Here is a 22,140-nt window from a genome sequence, read left to right as displayed (position 1 = left end):
TAATGCAAACTTTCACAACCCCAGGATACTGAAAAAAACTGGAAGAATTGCGGAATGGGGTGCCAGGTTGAAAGACCTTAACCTTTGCACTCAAATTCCTCCCACACCCAGAAGTCCAGGTCCAGACCACACGGCGCCGTGCTCACTGCTGGGTGCTGCGCCTGAGTCCGCCTTCTGCGGCTTCCCGGACTTGGCCCCGCCCACGCCCTGGTCCCGCCTCCTGCCGCCGCCGGTACACATCCCGGTGACGGAAGTGACGTAAGGCCGAGGCTGGAGGGCCGCGCTAGGCTGGGCCCGCAGGCGCTCAGGGTTGGACCCAGCGACCGTCGGTAGCAGCATGGCTCTCCTCTTTCTCCTACCCCTTGTCATGCAGGGTGTGAGCAGGGCTGAGATGGGCACCGCGGATCTGGGGCCGTCCTCAGGTACCGTCGCTCGCGGCAGGGCTGCGGCCGGGTCGGGACGAGAGGGAGGGCGGGATCCGCCCCAGCCGGGAAGCCCCGCCCCGCTTCTCCGCAGTCGCCCTCGCCCGGGACCCCTGCGTCGGGCCCTGAGCGGGCGACGGGGACGCGAGGTGGGGTCGCGAGACTGGGGCTCCGTGGTTTGCACTCGTCGGTTGCCTTTCTACTGCCTCTTGCCTGGTTGCCGCCACAACAAATCACGCCGCTTGTTTTTCCGACTCTTGTAATCCACTTTTAAATACGATTATGCGCTGCAGAAGGACGTTGCCGGTCAATGTGGGACAGCGTGGTCTCATAAGATTATAATATCGTTTTCTTACTGTACCTTTTTTTATGGTTAGATAGGCAGATACTCACTAGTATGCTACGGTTACCCGCAGTGTTCACTGCAGTGACAGGCTGTACAGGTTCATGACCTAAGAGCAGTAGGCTGTGTCATCTGGGTTTGTGTCAGTGCACTACTGCCCGAAGAAATTGCCTAAGGGGACATTTCTGCATTTCTCAGAACGGATCTCCATCGTTAAGTGACGCATGACTGTGAGTGTCCTGATCAGCATGTGGCATCGTCGTCTCAGTTCGTGGCTTAAATACTTCTTTCTTAGCGGGGGGTGGGGGGGGGACTCAAAGTGCTTAGGGTAGGAAAGTATGCATTCTGTCGCCAGCTGAGAAGTAAGTGGCAGCGGAGTAGTAAGTGGCAGTCCGTCTTAGGTCTCAGTCTGGAAGTGGTGGATTGCCGGCACTCACTAGCAGATTGGCAGTAGGTCTCTTCTTACGGGTTTGTTCTTCGGAGCATTTTATTTCCACCTGCTTATTGACATTTCCTAGGAAACAAATGTTGAGGGTGGCTTTTCTGAAGTGCAGAGTAATTGTGATTACGAGCTCCAGAGAAAACAGTAAACCTTTTCAATTCAGTTTTCTTTTTCATTATGATTTATGATTCATACGGACTTTGAAAGGTCCACGTTTTGGTTCTGTGTTCACAACAATCTTCTAGAGTAGGCGTTATTTGTCTCTCTCCTTATGGAGGAGAAATTGAGTTACGGAGAGGCCTGCCCAACTGGCAGAGAGGTCATAGCCACTCAGTGGGGAGCTGCTCAATTTGGCTCCAGAGTCCAAGTTCTTAACTGCTCTGCCAGACTCTAGTCAGTCATCCACATGGGCAGTTGCAGTACTTTGCGGTAAGAGCTTGCACTTAGGCACAGACTAGTGGAAAGCAAGGTGGGGTGCTTGTCTCTTTTAGGGAAGTCAGTGAAGACTTCACAAAGGTGACCCCAGTGTTGGAACTAGAGGTGCAGAGACTGAGGTGCAGAGGTGTGATAGCATGTTGAATTCGTGGAATATTAAGCGTTTTATTGTAAAGTGTGTGTGAGATCTTAAAAGGGGAGATAGGTGGAGAAGTAGGAACCAAATAATGAATTGCCATATTATGTGTACCAGCAAGAAACCTAGCTTTATTAACTTAAGCAAAAAGAGGAATTTATTGTCTCAGAAAAACCAGAGTTAGACAGAAAATTAGAGATGCCAGCTGGGTCTCAAGAAGCTAGAACCAGGAACCCAAACTGCTAGGACTCTCCATTTCTTATTTCTAACTGTCTGGGTATTGACAGCTTTCCACACTTGGCAGGACTCATAGATGCTGACAGCTTCTGAGTTTTGACATCTTGCAGCCTCCTCAATTCTAACAAAATCCCAGGGAAAGGCTCTGATTTGCCCAGCTAGGTTCAGGTGCCAGCCTGCATGGGAAGGACATTCTCGTAGACGGTGGGGTTGGGTTACCAGAAGAAGCGGAATGGCGTGCCTGAAGTACAGGTGTTGAGCCAACAAAATAATACACCCACTATGCCTTGCTGAAGTCAGTCATTATTTACTAATGCTGACATCATTGGATTATCAATTACAAAGGGAAATGATTTTATGCAGGATCAGACATGCCATTTAGAAAGACCAGTCATCTTATAAAATAGTTTGAGGTTACGTAACACAAGGCCCATTAGGAGGCTGCTGCTTAAGTTGGAGTCAATAAGTAGTTTAAGTGGAGAAGAGGACAGTTAGCAGAATATTTAGAAGGAAGAGTTAGTAGGCCTCTGACTGGATATCAGCAGAGAAAGAGGATAACGCTAGCGCAGGCATAGCATTAAAGCAAGTGCCAGGCCCTTCCTTCTGAGTACGGGGCCCTATGAGTGCACGGTGTGACCCCTATGAGTGCACAATTTGCACGTCCTTGTAGCTTGCTCTGGGAGGAGTATTGCCTGTCTGCCTCCCGTGGGAAGATCAACTGTGGCCTTCTATATTCTGCAGAAACTTTAGAATTTGTCTCTATACCTCTGGTTCTAAAACTGGGGTCACTTTTGTGAAGCCTTTCCTGACTCCTGTAGAAGAGACAAGCACCCCGGCCTTGCTTTTCATTAGTTTCAGTGAGCCCTCTTTTTAAAGTGCATTTCTAACACATTTCTCTAGATTTTTCAGTGCATTTCTCTAGATTTTGTTGGGTTCCCTGTTCTTTTAAAGTTAATTGAAAACACAAAATCTCCAAAGTAGGAAGAAACCCACAATGCTCTGGCTCTTGCTTAGCTTCCCAGCCTTGTTCCTACTGTTGCTGGGCTTGACTGTATAGTTGAAGTTCGTCTTAGACGAAAGGACCTGGTAAGAACAGGGAAGCAGACAAGAGAATATAGTGATATAGTCAGTCTCCAGGAAATCCAGGTGTTTAGGAATGTATTGTGTTACATTCATGGGCTTTCATTAATACTTCTTAAGTGAAAATAAAATCTGTGTGTGCCACTTAATAATCAGTAGTATTTCGCTCTTCATGCACTTTTACACATAAAAGTAGTATATATTTTTAAGTGAATCAAGCCCACTCTGAGTAATAGCTGAAGAGCTAGGCTGGACTTCACACCAACTGGAAGGCTCTTCACTGACCTTGTACAGTTTATCAGCTATGCTTGCTACTAATTATCTGACTTTAGGATAAAGCTCTGAGTACTGTTTAAATTTTTCACTATTTCTTTGGATTCTATAGTTATTTCAGAGATTCAAAATACACAGGATAATACTTTTTAATTATATTTATTGAATAGGGTATTAAATTTTCTTTTTCATTTTATTCTGATTCATGATTCACAGACTTTGAAAGGACCACATTTTGGTTCTATCTAAAAGAAAACCTAGGCTGGGGGCAGTGGCTCATGCCTGTAATCCCAGCACATCAGCAGAAGGAACACTGGAGCCCAGAAGTTCAAGACCAGCCTGGGCAACATGGCAAAACCCCATCTCTACAATAAAATACAAAAATTAACCCTGTGTGGTGGCATGTGCCTGTAGTCTTAGCTACTGGGGAGGCTGAGGTAGGAGGATCACTTGAGCCCAGGAGGTCTAGGCTGCAGTGAGCCATGATTGTGCCACTGCACTCCAGCTTGGGCAACAGAGCAAGACTCTGTCTCTCGTGTTTGTGTGTGTGTTTGTGTGTGTGTGTGTTTGTGTATGAAAACCTAAAGAAAAGTCATAGTTTTAAACAGCTATCTTACAAAATTTGGCAGCATACCAATAGTGAAGTTGCTTTACAAACCAGATGAGTAATTAATGGTTCAATTTTGATTGAACAAAGAATCAGAATGAGGTTTGAACCAGAGTGAAGTGAATTCCTAACAGAAAGGAATTTACTTGTAATTTTCTTATTAAAGGGGTGCCTTTATTTTAGATTATCCTAATGCATAGTAATCAAAATACTAGGTATCTGTTTAGGTCTTGTGCGTTTTTAAGGAATTATTCATTTTAGTGCATTGTTCAACTTTTGCAGTGGCCATAATATAATTGTGATAATGTAATAAAATCAGGAAACATTACCTGAAGCAGATGCTTTTGAAGTCACCAGAAAATAGTCTTCTCCAATTCCAATTTAAATATGGAGGTAATTTACCCCTTATTTTATTAAATGATCACAAAGATGTTGGAAGCATTTTTCTTAATGAAAACCAACAAAACTTTGCATATTGTCAAGTTGTTACGTAACTTCTCTAAGGCTTTGTTTTCTCATTGGTAAAATATGTATGGTAACATTGTCTCCCTCACGGGATGGATGTGATGAGTATCTGAGGTAATGCATTAAAAAGATAAGCACACTGTGTGTCTTGTAGTAAATACTTAATATGTTAGGGATTCTTCAATAATGTGCATTATTATTTTAACAAATATATCTTTAAATATTAAATTCCCTTAGTCATATGTGAGAAATTGCGTTGGCTTTTAAAAAAACAAACTTAACCAGATCAGTATGAGAAACTTAAAATAGGCTCAGCAGCTAACTCATTCTTCCATCTCTTCCAACAGACAAAAAAGTTTGGTTTTTTAGTAGACTGGAAAGACCTGCATTGTTTTTTCATTTCCTAAACTGTTTTTCAATTCAGAATGAGTTAGTCCAAAAGAGAATTAGTGTTGAGAAATGACTTCTCTCAGGGACTAGATTGGTCTGGTCCAGTCAAAACTAATGCCAGACCAAACCCAGCTAGATGAAATTGGATAAATAGGAGTAAGAATAAAGCCCCGGATTTCAAGTCAGAAAAGTGGCTGAACAGATATTTATTGGATAAGCCCCAACTTGGTGGTGGTGCGAGGGAAAAATATAGGGGACGTTAGTTACTTATAAGTTCACTGCAGGCCACTATGTGTTATGCCTGGCTCTTTAAAAAGAAAAATTTCAATTAGAAGATTTCAATGAACACTTGAAAATCACATGCAAGAATTATCAAAATGTCTGTACTCAGCTTAAACCTGGGGGATGCGGCTCCTTGCTATGGTGAAAGTGGGAAAGCGTTAAGAAAAATAGTCATTTTATCACCACTGGAAGCCATTCGGGAGGTAGATTGTAATCAAATATATTCTGACAAAAATACAAAGGCCTTGATTTGGTACTTTTCATTTATTCAGTGTGGATTTCTTATGCTGGTTCTGTTTGCTCTGCAGATGAAACCTTTGTGACAGTCCCCATTCCTGTCCCTGTATCTTTAACATGGGGAAGGTGTTAGATCTTCTCTGAGAGTTGTTCTTAAGGAAAAGATCCAGATGCTTTAATTTGAAACATTTGTTTTTGAGTTGTAGTGTCAGATGACTTAGAATCCAGAACAACAGTTTACTTAATCCTCACTTCCTTATGCTTCTCAGTGCAACCTCTTCCCATGAAGAGGTTGGTAAGCAGGTTGTCAGATGATTTCTGCAGAGTCCGTAGCCCTGTTGCACCATAGGTGTACAAACCTTTTATACAGTCTTTTTACACTAGTGTGTTAAGATGGGTGATGAACTCCTCAGGCTGTCCTTTTTTAAAGAGACACAGATGCTTTTGGTGGTTACCGGATGGAGCACAGGTAGCAGCCCTGGTTCCTGTCACCCATCTATGCAGAGGAAATGGCCAGTGTCTTCAGACTATACTCTGCACGTGTCTGTAGTTTGCCATCCACCCTACATTCACCAACGTTTATTGCAGAGCTATCACGACTGCTATTTTTTGGTCCTTTGTGATATTGTTATGGTCCTGTCGGTAAGCACTGCTCTGTATCACCTGCTGATCTTCACTGGTCTTTTGTGTTTTCTCTCTTTTTTCATATCCTGTCTCTTCTGGCTTATCAGCTTTCTGAGGAAACAGTTGGCTTTAACCAGGGCCCTCCTTTTTTCTGCATTGTAATTAAAGTGTTAGGAAAAACAAATTCTTCTCTCCTGTGTTTGGTTTTCTTAAATTATCAGCTGTGAGATGTAGGTGAGTTCTGGGAATTAGATCTTAAAATAGCTAAAGTTTACTCCGGATAGTATGCAGATGTAATACATTAAATAATTCTGAGTCCATTTCCAAAAGCAACATGAGTTACACAAAACTATCTATCTTGGCATTTTCAAGAGATGGGAAAATCTGTAAGATTATCTTATTTCATGAAATCACTCTGGTAAGATCTTTTCTTAAGCCCCAGAGATAATAATACTCTTTTGCTATTTCTACATATATTTTTATTTACATAGTGTAAATGTATTAGAAGTTAATTGTAAGCCTTAATTTAATCTGAATATATAACAATTTAAACCTTACATTAAAAAATTCTGAAGCTTAAGAAAACTGCTTATGTCTGTCATATTATTTTGGCAAATAATATTTGGCAAAACAAAGGCAGATGTCTAATAACCACATAGTTTCTCCTCTGGTAGCATTAAAAACCACAGATTACATCTTTTGGTGTAAATTTCTAAGTTTTTCTTTTAACCTAGTAGTAATTTCTTTTTGCTATAAACCATTGAAATATCTTCCTCCTACCACCTGTCTGTCTTGCTTTGAAAGCTATGATTTAAGTCCTTGTCCTAGTCTAACCATATCAGGCTTTTACTTAAATTATAGGAAACGTACTTTGATTCACATTAAAAACTAATCTAATGCTGCACAAGCCTACTCCTGTTTGTAGTTTTCCATTGTGTGATTCAGTAGCCCCTTCCTAAGTACAAATGCACTTTGTTTGATATTCTAGTATGCAGATTGACTTCTATATGCCTTTTTCTCACAGGAATTTCAGGTTGAGCGTATACCATTATAAAGCCATTCCTACTGGGGATAATTAAAAACAGAGCCTTAGGCTGGGCCCGGTGGCTCACACCTGTAATCTCAGCACTTTGGGAGGCCCAGGTGGGCGGTTCACGAGGTTGGGAGTTTGAGACCAGCCTGACCAACATGGTGAAACCCCATCTCTACTAAAAATACAAAAATTAGCTGGGTCTGGTGGTGCAAACCTGTAATCTCAGCTACTCGAGAGGCTGAGGCAGGAGAATCAATTGAACCCAGGAGGCAGAGGTTGCAGTGAGCAGAGATCATGCCATTGCACTCCAACCTGGGCAACAGAGCAAGACTCTGTCTCAAAAGGAGCAGGGTGGAGCTTAAAAGGAAGCGAAGGATTTCCAGTCTTGGAAACATAGAGAAAGGGGGGGTCCTTGCTATGTAGTGGCAGAAAGCTGAGTTACACTGTAGCCTTCAGTGACACCAAAAGTAGAGAATGTCTGAGGAGCTGTGTGATCTAGCTCAGGAGGTTTCTAACCAGAGTGCTGAAAGTGCCACCTGGTTTCTTCTTGCGTCTTATAGTAACAGGTGAGACTTTGCTCAATCATGGGAAGAACTGTTAAAAAGAAACCAGGACCACCTGGTTTGAAAATTCTCAGCCTCTCAAGAGGCAAAAAATGCCAAAATGAAGAAATGGTCTCTGAAGGAAGGCTCAGATTTAGTATGAGTTTTCTTAGCATCAAGTACCTCTGTTTTCTGGTTGAAAAAGTATGTTTATATGTGTGATTGTTATTTGATATTAATGTTGATGGAACCCAGGTGAAGAGGAGTGACTTTTATTTCTACCTAAAATATGGATTGTGAATTATTTGAGTTGTTTCAGGAGGTTGAGATGCAAACATGTGATAGAAAAAAAGACCCTCTTAAGGAAGCCTCAGTATCCCCTGCTATGAATGGCCATGGGAACTCTACAAAAAACAAAGAGCCAAGGCTACTCTGGCAAGAACAGTGCCTTAGGGATCACCTACAAGGAAGTTGCTTAGAGAACCAGAGATGGCAGGTACCAAGAGCCTTCAGCTGCGCTTCTAGAAGCAGAAGGAGAAAAACTAGGTGTCTGGTCACTGGCCACAAAAAGGTCAAGTTAGTAGCATGAAGTATTTGAATCTTCAGATCCTCCGCAGCTTGATAATCTCAACCTTTTGGCCCAAATTATTACGCCATTTTGGTAAATAATATAGAAGTTAGATCTTTTGGCAATAACCAAATCTATTCATTTGAGGGGAGCCGTGAAATATACCGGTTTACTGTAAAGCATTCTGTTTTTAAGTTAGTTTTCCCTCAACTTTTTTTTTTTAAAGAACACTTAAATTGTAAACATAAAGCAGGGTTTCTCAGCCTTGGCACTGCTGGCATTTGGGGCTATATTATTTTTTGTTGTGGAGGCTGTCTGATGCATTGTAGGATATTTAGCAGCACCCTTGGTCTCTGCCCTCTAGATGCCAGCAGTACCTCCCCCACCCACTTCTTCTCCAGGTTGTGAGAGCCAAAAATGTCTACAGACATTGATTGCCTAATGTCTCCTGGCAACAAAATCACTTCCCACAGAGAACCACTGCAATAAAGGAAAAGATAATCAGAAAAAGAAAATAATAATGGTGATAGCATTTAATTGTCCATTAGTGCCTATTATTTACCTAAAAAACTCTTAATCCGTGTTCTGCTTTGAAAATATGTGTGTTAAATAATTGTAAATTAAGGCAATATACCAGTTTGGTCTTGAATATTGGAATTTTTGTTTGGGGAAAATACAGATTTTCCCTTCAGCAGTAAGCAAATATCTTAGGGATATGAAAGTAACACCTCACTTGACAGATCAGGAAATCTGAAGTATTTAGCAGTGTGGCCAAGAAAGAACCCAAATTTATTAATATTTGACCTAGGGAGTATTTTTCTTATTTAAGCAGTCTGCTTGATATAAATATAAATCATCATCATTATCATCCAAGGCACTTTGAAAAAATAGAAACTTCTGTCCCTCTCACAATTTTTGAGGATGATTATAAGTTATATTTGGAAGCCACTGTTCCTGTCCACATGGACATTCATTTATTTGTTTTAATTATATAAGTAAATCATGTTTAATAGAGTGTTCCAGGTAGGTGAGATTGAATAACCGTAAATTTGGGGTCACATCGCTAACTGTGTACATTCATGTTTATCTGTAAAGAAATGAAGGGAGAAAGGAGAAGTGTGTGTGTTCAGTTTTCCAAGAGGTGTTGGATAACAACCTTTTACACCGAACAGTGGGGAAAAATGACTACTTTTTTTTTTTTCTAAGAGAACTGAATGCAGTGGCACAGTCACAGCTCACTGCAGCCTTGACCTCCTGGGCTCAAGCAATCTTCCTCAGCCTCCCGAGTAGCTGAAACTACAGGCACAGGCCTCTTCGCCTGGCTAATTTTTTAATTATTTGTGGAGACAGGGTCTCCAACTCCTGAGCTCAACAGATCCTCCCACCTCAGCCTCCCAAAGTGCTGGGCCACCGCACCTGGCCCATGACTACTTTTAATAACTAGATTTTGGTAGTGTCTGATTAGATGTTAAAATGACTTCTGTCTGTTCTCTTACGTGACTCTTTCAAGTCTTATCAACAGATGTTTTCTGAAAGGTTTAAAAGAGTGAAGGCAAGAAGAAATGTTGGGTATGTTTTGTAAAAAGTCCTGCACACCCCAGAGAGCAGAATGTTGATGAAACTGGAATGTGTAGCTCCATTGTTCAATCTTTAGGTATCTATTCCTGCACTATAGAAAAAGTGTGGAAGGCATAATAGTAGTATGTGTAGAGTTGAGATGCTGGTGGTATTTTAGAGTGAAATTGGCCATCCTTAGTGTAGCCAGTTCCTCTGTAGACATTTGTATCAGTCTGTTTTCATGCTGCTGGTAAAGACATACCCAAGGCTGGGAAGAAAAAGATGTTTAATTGGACTTACAGTTCCACATGGCTGGGAAGGCCTCAGAATCACAGCAAGGGCGAAAGGCACTTCTTACATGGTGGCGGCAAGAGAAAAATGAGGAAGAAGCAAAAGCAGAAACCCCTGATAAACCCATCAGATCTCGTGAGACTTATTCACTATCACGAGACTAGCATGGGAAAGACCAGCCCCTGTGATTCAATTACTTCCCCCTGGGTCCCTCTCACAACACATGGGAATTCCGAGAGATACAATTCAAGTTGAGATTTGGGTGGGGACACAGAACCAAACCATATTATGCTGCCCCTGGCCCCTCCAAATCTCATGTCCTCACATTTCAAAACCAATCATGCCTTCCAAACAGTCTCCCAAAGTCTTAACTCATTTCAACATTAACCCAAAAGTCCACATTCCAAAGTCCCATCTCAGACAAGGCAAGTCCCTTCTGCCTGTGAGCCTGTAAAATCAAAAGCAAGCTAGTTACTTCCTAGATACAGCGTGGGTACAGGTATTGGGTAAATACAGCCATTCCAAATGGGAGAAATTGACCAAAACAAAGCAGTTATAGAGCCCATGCAAGTCCATAATCCAGTGGGGCAGTCAAATCTTAAAGCTCCGAAATAGTCTCCTTTGACTCCAGGTCTCACATCCAGGTCATGCGGATGTAAGAGGTGGCTTCCCATGGTCTTGAGCAGCTCTGCCCCTGTGGCTTTGCAGGGTACAGGCTCCCTCTCAGCTGCTTTCACAGGCTGCCATTGAATGTCTGCAGCTTTTCCAGAAGTTGTCAGCGGATCTACCATTCTGGAGTCTGGAGGATGCTGGGCCTCTTCTCACAGCTCTACCAGGCAGTGCCCCAGTAGGGACTTGTGTGGGGGCTCCGACCTCACATTTTCCTTCCACACTGGCCTAGCAGAGGTTCTCCATGAGGGCCCTGCCCCTGCAGCAAACTTTTGCCTGGGCATCCAGGCATTTCCATACATCTTCTGAAATCTAAGCAGAGGTTCTCAAACCTCAATTCTTGACTTCTGTGCACCCATAGGCTCAACACCATGTGGAAGCTGCCAAGGCTTGTGACTTCCACCCTCTGAAGCCACAGCCTGAGCTATATGTTGGCCTCTTTCAGTCATAGCTGGAGCAGCTGGGATGCAAGGCACCAAGTCCCTAGGCTGCACACAGCACGGGGACCCTGGGCCTGGCCACGAAACCACTTTTTCCTCCTAGGCCTCCGGGCCTGTGATGGGAGGCGCTGGCGTGAATGTCTCTGACATGGCCTGGAGACATTTTCTCGATGGCCTTGGGGATTAACATTAGGCTTCTTGCTACTTATGTACGTTTCTGCAGCCGGCTTGAATTTCTCCCCAGAAAATGGGTTTTTCTTTTCTATCTCGTAGTCAGGCTGCAAATTTTCCAAACTTTTATGCTCTGCTTCCCTTATAAAACTGAATGCCTTTAACAGCACGCAAGTCACTTCTTGAATGCTATGCTGCTTAGTAATTTCTTCCACCAGATACCCTAAATCATCTCTCTCAAGTTCAGAGTTCCACAAATCTCTAGGGCAGGGGCAAAATGCCACCAGTCTCTTTGCTAAAACAGCAAGAGTCACCTTTGCTCCAGTTCCCAGCAAGTTCCTCACCTCCATCTGAGACCACCTCAGCCTGGATTTTATTGTCCATATTGCTGTCAGCATTTTGGGCAAAGCCACTCAACAAGTCTCTTAAGTAAAGTTCCAAACATTTTCCTATTTCTTCTGAGCCCTCCAAACTGTTCCAGTCTCTGCCTGTTACTCTGTTCCAAAGTTGCTTCCACATTTTCTTGTATCTTTTCAGCAATGCCCTACTCTGCTGGTACCAATTTACTGTATTAGTCCATTTTCATGCTGCTGATAAAGACATGCCCAAGACTGGGAAGAAAAAGATGTTTAATTGAACTTACAGTTCCACATGGTTGGAGAGGCCTCAGAATCATGGCGGGGGAGAAAGGCACTTCTTACATGGTGGCAGCAAGAGAAAATGAGGAAGAAGCAAAAGCGGAAACCCCAATAAACCCATCATATCTCATGAAACTTATTCACTATCACGAAAATAGCATAGGAAAAACCGGCCCCCATGATTCAGTTACCTCTCCCTGGGTCCAAGCCACAACACATGAGAATTCTGGGAGATACAATTCAAGTTGAGATTTGTGTGGGGACACAGCCAAACCCTGTCAACATTGAATACAATCTGTAATATCAAATATTGAAAATTCTAGTGATGAAATGAGTATTATTAATTCAATAATCAGTGCATTTGATTATAAAACTTCTATCATATTAAGGAAATTTATTGCTTCATGCTGTATTTGTGTTTCCTTTATATTGCAATGATGTTTCCATAATTTAAAACGAATCAGAACTCTTCTATAGATTTTTCAATAAAATTAATTTCTAGATGTCTACTCTTCATTTAAAAAATTTTTGTATCCTGGTGAATTCTACTTTTCTTCAAATATACATATCTGAGCAATGTGGCATCTTACAATAAGGTTTTCCAATGTTAATGTTAGTTTCTTACAATTGTCCCTTTTACTTTTTTATTTTCTTACAGTGCCTATACCAACTAATGTTACAATTGAATCCTATAACATGAACCCTATCGTATATTGGGAGTACCAGATCATGCCACAGGTCCCTGTTTTTACCGTAGAGGTAAAGAACTATGGGTGAGTGTCACTCTTTTATTTATCCTTTGTATTCCATTTTTGTTTAGGTCCTTGGAAATTCCACAACTGTGTTCTCCTTTCATCATCCTTCCCATGTGGCAAAACATTCTGAACTGCTTGTAGATGTCCAAAAGTACTAACGATGCAAATTCTTTGCCAAATATTTCTTGCCTCTTATTTCCTCTTCCTTATCAGTATTGAAATAGAGAAGTATCACTAAACTTCTGAGATTAGCATGACAAATAAAGCTAATAGTTACTATGTCATCTTCCTATAGTGTATTTTTAGTAGAACAATATAAATTTCAAAAAACTTTTTTGACAACTGTTAGTTTTTTTAACGTGCTTACTCCTATAATTAACATATATAAATGGAATTTAGAGTTGTTTAAAAACACAGATTTTTAAAAAATTGAATGTGGAATGTGGCTTGCATAGGTCTTACATTTTGAATTGAGCCTCTTTACTATAACAGAGTTTGTAGTTCTTCTAACTAAAGAGTAAGGGCTTCCTACTTTCTCTAGCGTCTCCATCCTATTCTTAGCTCTGCTCTTTCTACCGCTTTGTGCTGTGAATAAAAAGCAAAGCACAGACAGAAATGGTTTGAGTTTATTTAATAACAATAAAAGTTATCTTTGCTTTTTTTATTCTTTTTAGTGTTAAGAATTCAGAATGGATTGATGCCTGCATCAGTATTTCTCATCATTATTGTAATATTTCTGATCACGTTGGTGATCCATCAAATTCCCTTTGGGTCAGAGTTAAAGCCAGGGTTGGACAAAAAGAATCTGCCTATGCAAAGTCACAAGAATTTGCTGTATGCCGAGATGGTGAGTAGAATACGTACACATGTAAATTTTAAATTGGAAAATATTTATACATGTCTTCTGTATGTTTGCTTTTATTAGCAGTTGCTGAAAATTATCACAATGCTTAAGAAACACTTGGAGGAATTTAGAGTCAGTACAGGTTGAGCATCCCAAGTCTAGAAACCCAGAATGCTCCAAAATCTGAAACTTTTTGAGCGCCAGCATGGCACTCAAAGGAAATACTCATTGGAGCATTTTGGATGTTCAGATTTGGAATGTTCAACTGGTAAATATAATGTAAATATTCCAGAATCCAGAAAAAAAACCTCAGAAACCGAAAACACTACTGATCTCAAGTATTTCGGATATGGGATACTCAACCTGTATCCTCCCCTTCTTTCAAGCCCCACAAAATAGGGCTAACAGGTGGCCATCACTTAGCTGCTTCTATGCCATCACATTTCCACTTCATACAATTGTGGGTCTGTGCTGCCCAGCGGTCCCCTGCACCACCCTTGCCCTTCCCATCTTTTGTCATTCATTTGTAAGTTATATTCACTAAGGACTTTGGCAGCTAACTCTTATTCTTAATACCTGGGAAATCTGAATACCACCTTAATACATTAAAAAATTGCAGAGTTCCTTATTCTCTTCAGCCACTGTGATTTTCAGGTCTTCAGTCTTCCAGCATCCCACTCCCATAGTGTACCTGATGTTTGCTGTCACCTCAAACTCTTGAATCTTTAATTCCAGTTCCTGTTTTCCAACTATGACATCCTGCCTTAGCTCTCAGACCCTCACTCCTGGGTAAAAGACACCTTTAGTCACTTGACTCCTCCCTATTCTTCTAGCCCTTGGGTCCCTTTCCCTCTAGCCTCACTTCTTTTTTCTGCTCCTGCCTTTTAGATTGTGCCTCCTCGGTCTCTTCTACAGGCTGTTCCTCTCCTTACCCTTTAAATACTTTTCTTCCCCAGAGTCCACACTTTTGTCATATGATTACCACACCATCTGCATGTTAGATTTTTTTCCATACAGATTTATCAAGGGCCTACTACGTGCCGGAAAGTATACTGGGCCCTGAGGATATATTGATGGGTTAAAAACAGACCTGCCTGGCACACAGTGGTACACAGTAATATGTGAAGACTAGATAAATGGTTCACCAACAAAGTCTCAAACATCAAAGACCTAATAAATATTTATGGAATAAGTTCTGATTTTTCACAGTAAAAAGAGTTTTGATGAGGGAAGAAAACTAATGCCATTTCTGAAACGTTTTCTAGAAACCAGGCTTCTTAATCCACAGAAGCAAAGATAAAGGAAAAATTACTTAATAGAGTTTATATTATGTGAAGTCTTTTTTTAACCAAAGTTTATAACTATTTTTGTTTACAGCTAGAAATGAAATTAAACTGCTAAAGAGGCATTTAGATTAAATAAGAGTACTTCTTGCCTGAGATTTATGAAACATTTGTTTATTAAGGACCCTGAGAATATCTTCTAGATATTTGTGGAGTGGTTTAAATGTGGTCCTGCTTTAGAACAACCAGAACAAAAAGAGTAGGTTGATTGATAGATTCTGGTAATTTTATGAAATGTACCATTTAGTTCCAAGGCCAGTACTTATTATACTTCCTCCTCTTCCTTCCCCAGGAAAAATTGGACCACCTAAAGTGGATATCAGAAAAGAGGAGAAGCAAATCATGATTGACGTATTTCACCCTTCAGTTTTTGTAAATGGAGACGAGCAGGAAGTCGATTATGATCCCGAAACTACCTGTTACATTAAGCTGTACAATGTGTATGTGAGAATGAACGGAAGTGAGGTGTGTGTTTCTATTTCACATTTTTCATAATGGAAATTCTTGTGTAGCTAGCAAAAGTTGTTCCTTTCTATAGTGTAATGAAAATAGGATGCTTATAAATATTCAAGCAAGACTTACAGATCATAGATTTGATAAGAAAAATATGTGAATGCTATTAAAGCAAAAACGATACGGAGTTAGTCACTAACACTGACCATGTGAATACATTTAGTTTTTATTTGCTTCATTTAGCAGAATGGCTCTAATCTAGGATTTTTCCCAGTACATCTCCATTGCTCCACTGGTAAAATGAGGATTTTCTTCCTCATTGGCGGTGATGTAAAGTAATATTAATATTTCTGTTTCCCACCAGCTAAGTTTCTGGAGAAATGAATAAGACAAATGAACATTTGTTAGTTTAACAACTAACAGTAAACATTCCTGCAATTTGAGTTTTTAAATTTGCCGTTTTTATAAGGAATATAACAGATGCATAGTATCGTGCTGTGTTGAAGTAACAAATTGACTTATTGATAGTAAAGCTATTTTTAGACATGTTCAAGTCAGTCATATATATTTTCTTCAGTTGTTTGGCCAGGACTAATACGGTGATTTTTTTTTTTTTTTTTTCCAGATTAAAAGAAGCTGTGCATTTTCACTGTTTTCTTTTTCCATCTAGATCCAGTATAAAATACTCACGCAGAAGGAAGATGATTGTGACGAGATTCAGTGCCAGTTAGCGATTCCAGTGTCCTCACTGAATTCTCAGTACTGTGTTTCAGCAGAAGGAGTCTTACATGTGTGGGGTGTTACAACTGAAAAGTCAAAAGAAGTTTGTATTACCATTTTCAATAGCAGCATAAAAAGTAAGTTCTTGCCATTTTTTTTCTAAATATAGAGGGAGCAGTAACTAAAATAGGATCATGTGAGGAAAGCAAACTCATTTGCAGTTTCAGAAGATCTGTTTTAACAATATTCAGTTGCATTAGTTCCATTAAATTTAGCAGTTTCTCACACATTTAAAGATATAGAACAACTAATTTGGAAAGCCATGTGATGGCCCCTTGACCCAGGAAAGAAAAAATATATAAGAAGTACATAAAACGGCACAAATGTTTGCATTTCAGGATTATGAATTATAAGTCAGTTCGTTACTTCACCATAGCAAGATGTTATGAATCCACTAAAATGTTCTTTATGGGGATTGTAATTTAAAGACTGAAGAGCAGGAACGATTACTGGTTACAGCTGTATGACGTGGACTGGACAAAGACTTGCGATTAATATCCAAAAAAGTTTATAGATGGGTTTGAATAATAGATAATGGGTCATTTTTATAACATTTTACAATAATTAATTTTATTTCATCTTTTAATGTGGGGGGTGGGGAGGTAGAGATATATATGCTAGAACTTGAACTTTAGAACTGTTACTCTCAGGTGTCAGGAACCTTAAAGAAGTTTGGACTTTTCTTTGCAGTTATGAAATGTAGTGTTCATTATAGATAATTTATAAAATATGAAAAACCAGAAGGAAACAAAATGATCTGTAGTTCTACCATGCAAAAATACCCCATTATTCACAGTTTGATATTTTCTTTAGTTTTTCTACATAGACATGATCATATTGTATAGTATATATGATTTTGTGTATTGCGTTAAACATATATTATAACTCATGCTTTGATGATTATCTTTGTGTGTGTGTGTGTGTGTGTGTATACACATATTTTTTTCCTTAGGATTTTTTTAGAATAGATTTCATAGGTTTAAAATTTTACGATGCAAGTATATTTTCGAAGAATGGAAATATAGGCTGAAGAGTCAGAACAAACACCTAAAGTTCAATACTAATAACTTCAAGCCATTATATGAAGGTTTCAAATAGGTGACTTAAAGCAGTGCAATGCATTTTATGCTAATTTTCATTATGCTATTTGAAAAATAAAACCCTTCTTAATGCTCAAAATTTGAAATAATGCAAATGCCGCAGATTTGTTTTTAGCCTGAATTATAAACTGCACTGATAATATGGCCACACGGTGGCATTGCCGTGGCTCCTGAGCAGCAGCCCCTGCCTGCTTGCGTCAATGCCTTGCAGCCAGCACTTGCTCAGCCCATGGGACTTCTCACATCACTAATGTTGGTTTTGTAGTTATTTTCCTTTTTACTTTTGTAATGATTTAACTTTTTTCACATCCTGTAATAAGTGTAATAGAAGCATTCATTAACTAGTAACTTCCATAGTTAGAAAATTCTGGGTAACAAAATGCCCTAAAGGATGCCAGACATTGTCACAATATGTTAGAGTGCTGTTAATTTGGAAGAGAGAACTATGAAAAAAAAAAAAATACTGAAGACTGTGCTGCAAAAATAAAAAGCAGCATTAGAGCAAAGTACACAATGGTGATTCTAGATGTATGTGCTTGGTAACAAATCTTTCCTATTTTATATTATTTATGTCTGGTTTATAATTAAGGGGACTTTATTCCTGTGCAACATTGCTGTGTGCATGTACATCTGTGAAGCTTTATAAGTATTTGCAGTCGTGAAATAAATGTAACAGGAAATTCTGAGGAGTGGGGCTAAATCATCTTAAGAGCAATAAACATTGCCAGAATTTCTTTCTTTTTTTTGTTGTTGTTGTTTTGTTTTGTTTTGTTTTGAAATGGAGTCTCGCTCTGTCACCAGGCTGGAGTCCAGTGGCACAATCTCAGCTCACTGCTACCTCCACCTCCCAGGTCCAAGCAATTCTCCTGCCTCAGCCTCCCACATAGCTGGGACTACAGGCGCATGCCACCACACCCAGCTAATTTTTGTATTTTTAGTAGAGTTGGGGTTTCACCATGTTGGCCAAGATTGTCTCGATCTCTTGACCTCGTGATCCGCCCACCTCAACCTCCCAAAGTGCTGGGATTACAGGCGTGAGCCACTGTGCCCAGCTGCCAGAATTTATTTCTAAGGAGAGGTATTTTTAAAATTATTCTTTTGCATTTTTAACCGAAAGAAATGCATAACCCTGGAAACACACTGTATGTAGGGCTGTACAGAAATTATTGTAGAAAAGCTATTTTAACTATGTCGTGTCATAGCAGAATAGTCCCAGAAAGTTCTAGAATTGCACAGCTGGGAAGAATCATATTGCTATCTAAGACAGATACCTAATTTTTTACTCAGATTTCCTAACTTCTGCTTCCTTCAGTGTTCTTTAAAACTCTGGCCATATTCACTAATGTGTAAATCTATTCAAGAATGGCACTAAGACTTTTTGATAGATAATAGCAGTATTCCATCCTAATTGTAACTTGTGATTTCTGCCTTTTTTAAGGTTCTCTTTGGATTCCAGTTGTTGCTGCTTTACTACTCATTCTAGTGCTTAGCTTGGTATTCATCTGTTTTTATATTAAGAAGATTAATCCATTGAAGGAAAAAAGCATAATATTACCCAAGTCCTTGGTAATGTATTTAATTTTTTTATATACACTAAAAAGTTAACTTGAACCTTTTTTGATAGTTTCTTAAATTATGTTTTTAAAGTAGAATGATATTCAACAGGATGTCACCTGCCATCAATCAGTCAATCTACCACACATGCAAAATCACATACTGTGTCTTTTGCTGTGCAGCAAGTATTTTGGTTTTTTTTATTCTCAGGGAAAAACACGATGAGACAATTCTGTTAAAGATCTTAAAGTCTAGGGAGAAGAAAAGATACGTATACATTGGATATATAAAGTGTGATAGGTTCAAAGATTTATACCTGAGCCCATGAGGACTTTGTCCAGCTTTGGGGTGGGGTTAGTCATGGCTTTTCCAGAGGCAATGTCTGAGCAGTCTTGAGGGACATACAGGAGTTTAGGCACTAGGGGACAGAATGTGCTAAGGTCCAGAGCCAAGAAAGCATGACTTTGAAAGATCTGCAAATACAGAAACACTTCATTATGGTTGGAGTATGAAAGGAAAGTTGGCCAAAAATGAAACTAATGTAGGAGTTTGACGATTTTAATGTCCAACATTTCAAAGCCTTTGATGTAAAGAACATTTAAAGGTAACAGAATAGTATCTATTTGAGTCAAATATGACAGGAATAATATCTGTGATGCTCAAAGGGCACATTAAAATTTGCTATAAAAAAACTACCATTAAGTAAAGTGGATAAGAACTCTCAACAGTTAGTAGTCAACTTACAAATGAATTATAATATTTTATTCTTACTAGTAATTAAGCACAAAGCAACCTTGCAGTATGCCATTTTACACGCGCTAGAGAAGAAAAAAGAAACCTGGATATCCAGTAGTACCAGCAGTAGCATAACGGGTAAATGCTGGTGAAAAGTAATCTAGCCCTGGTAAAAAGAAAAGCACACAGTGGGTATGCAGTGTAATAGTGCCGTATACATGCCATTTCTTCGATATGGTCGCTCCACTCTTAAAAAATGTATTATAAGGAAATAATTTCATAAATAAAAAGATGTGCAGGATATTTAACATGTTCCATAGCTAGTAAAAATTGGAAACATTTCCACATCTATTAAATTATTTATCAGTATAAAGAAATAATATGAGCCACTAAAAATTATAATGATGAAGGCAAGTAATGAGAATATTACTTAAGTAGATGTGCCCACTTTGCAAACATAATGGGCAGACATGTGGAAGATAATTGTATCAGGATTCTCTAGAGGGACAGAACTAATGGAATATATATATAAAGATATATATATAATACCAAGTAAACCCCCCTTTATATAAATATGTATTATATATATTTTATATATTATGTTATACATACATATTTTATATTTTATATATTTTATATTTTATATAAATTATATATTATATATTATATTTATTATATATTATGTTTTATATATATATATAAAGGGGAGTTTATTTAGTATTATTTAGTATTAACTCACATGATCAAAGGTCCCACAATAGGCCATCTGCAGGCTGAGGTGCGAGGAGAACCAGTCCAAGCTCCAAACCTGAAGAACTCAAGAGTCCGATGTTCAAGGGCAGGAAGCATCCAGCATGGGAGAAAGATGTAGGCTGGGGGGCTAGGCCAATCTCTCTTTTCACATTTTTCTGCCTGCTTATATTCTAGCCATGCTGGCAGCTGATTAGATTGTGCCCACTCGGGTTAAGGGCCGGTCTTCCTTTCCCAGCCCACTGACTCAAATGTTAATCTCCTTTGGCAATACCCTCACAGACACACCCAGGATCAATACTTTGTATCCTTCAGTCCAATCAAGTTGACACTCAGTATTAACCATCACAGTAACATACAAAAAGCAACATATATAAAAAATTCTAAAACTTTGTTTTTAATATCACTGTGGGACCTTTCATTAAAAAGAAAAGGCAACATCTGATTCACCCATTATCCTAAATGTGCCATTTGGTGGTCCATTACTTTAGACCTTTGTTTTTTTGAGGGTAGGCACTTAAGCTCAACAATTTTTTATCTTTACTCAATTTTTCTCCCCATAGATCTCTGTGGTAAGAAGTGCTACTTTGGAGACGAAACCTGAATCAAAATATGTATCACTCATCACGTCATACCAGCCATCTTCCTTAGAAAAGGAGGTGGTCTGTGAAGAGCCGTTGTCTCCAGCAACAGTTCCAGGCATGCATACCGAAGACAATCCAGGAAAAGTGGAACATACAGAAGAACTTTCTAGTATAACAGAAGTGGTGACTACTGAAGAAAATATTCCTGACATGGCCCCGGGCAGCCATCTGACTCCAGTAGAGAGAGAGAGTTCTTCACCTTTAAGTAGTAACCAGTCTGAACCCTGCAGCATCGCTTTAAACTCGTATCACTCCAGAAATTGTTCTGATAGTGATCACTCCAGAAATGGTTTTGATACTGATTCCAGCTGTCTGGAATCACATAGCTCCTTATCTGACTCAGAATTTCCCCCAAGTAATAAAGGTGAAATAAAAACAGAAGGACAAGAGCTCATAACAGTAATAAAAGCCCCCACCTCCTTTGGTTATGATAAACCACATGTGCTAGTGGATCTACTTGTGGATGATAGCGGTAAAGAGTCCTTGATTGGTTATAGACCAACAGAAGATTCCAAAGAATTTTCATGAGATCAGCTAAGATGCACCAACTTTGAAGTCTGATTTTCCTGGACAGTTTTCTGCTTTAATTTCTTGAAAAGATTATGATCTCAGAAATTGTATCTTGGTTGGTATCAACCAAATGGAGTGACTTAGTTTACATAAAAGTGTAAAGAGGATGTGTGGCATTTTCACTTTTGGCTTGAAAACTATAAAGAATTTTTTTTTTAAAAACAAAAAAAGCATTGTAACTTATGAACCTTTACATCCAGATAGGTTACCAGTAACAGGGAACAGTATCCAGTACTCCGGGTTCCTAGGTGAGCAGGTGATGCCCCAGGGACCTTTGTAGCCACTTCACTTTTTTTCTTTTCTCTGCCTTGGTATAGCATATGTTTTTGTAAGTTTTATGCATACAGAATTTTAAGTGGTAATTTCAGAAGAAATTCTGCAAGCTTTTCGAAATTGGACTTAAGATCTAATTCAAACTAATAGAATTAATGGAATATGTAAATAGAAATGTGTATATTTTTTATGAAACATTACAGTTAGAGATTTTTAAATAAAGAATTTTAAAACTCATTTTTGTATTCATTTATTCAAGCACTTAGGCAGTCTTTCATAGTTAAGCAGAATATTTTTGTATCCACTGCTTGTTTCCATGCATTAATGCTATAGGATTATTTGCTAATTGTTCATATTTAATATTTAAAACAACCCTAAAAATAATATTTTTAAATGGTCCTTATAGGTCTATATTTCAATGCTTAACACCCAGTGTGCAGAACACTGTTCTAAGTGG

General features: G+C 39.2%; 1 protein-coding gene across 2 annotated transcripts; it reads left to right on the top strand.

The window, feature by feature from the left end:
• The first annotated feature begins 306 nt into the window (after positions 1-306).
• Positions 307-21,920, top strand: IFNGR1 (interferon gamma receptor 1). 2 transcript variants are annotated; one of them, NM_001131272.1, is given in 7 exon segments: positions 307-422; positions 12,541-12,655; positions 13,312-13,484; positions 15,117-15,289; positions 15,948-16,134; positions 18,596-18,723; positions 20,760-21,919. In NM_001131272.1, coding segments are annotated over 7 exon segments (1,470 nt in total). In that variant the 5' UTR covers positions 307-337; the 3' UTR covers positions 21,369-21,919.
• Positions 21,921-22,140: the final 220 nt, after the last annotated feature.

This window comes from Pongo abelii, chromosome 5 (genome assembly GCF_028885655.2).
Source record: "Pongo abelii isolate AG06213 chromosome 5, NHGRI_mPonAbe1-v2.0_pri, whole genome shotgun sequence".
Taxonomy (NCBI): Eukaryota; Metazoa; Chordata; class Mammalia; order Primates; family Hominidae; genus Pongo; species Pongo abelii.
The sequence above is the reverse complement of the archived record's forward strand: the minus strand, read 5'-3'. Positions and strand labels throughout refer to the sequence as shown.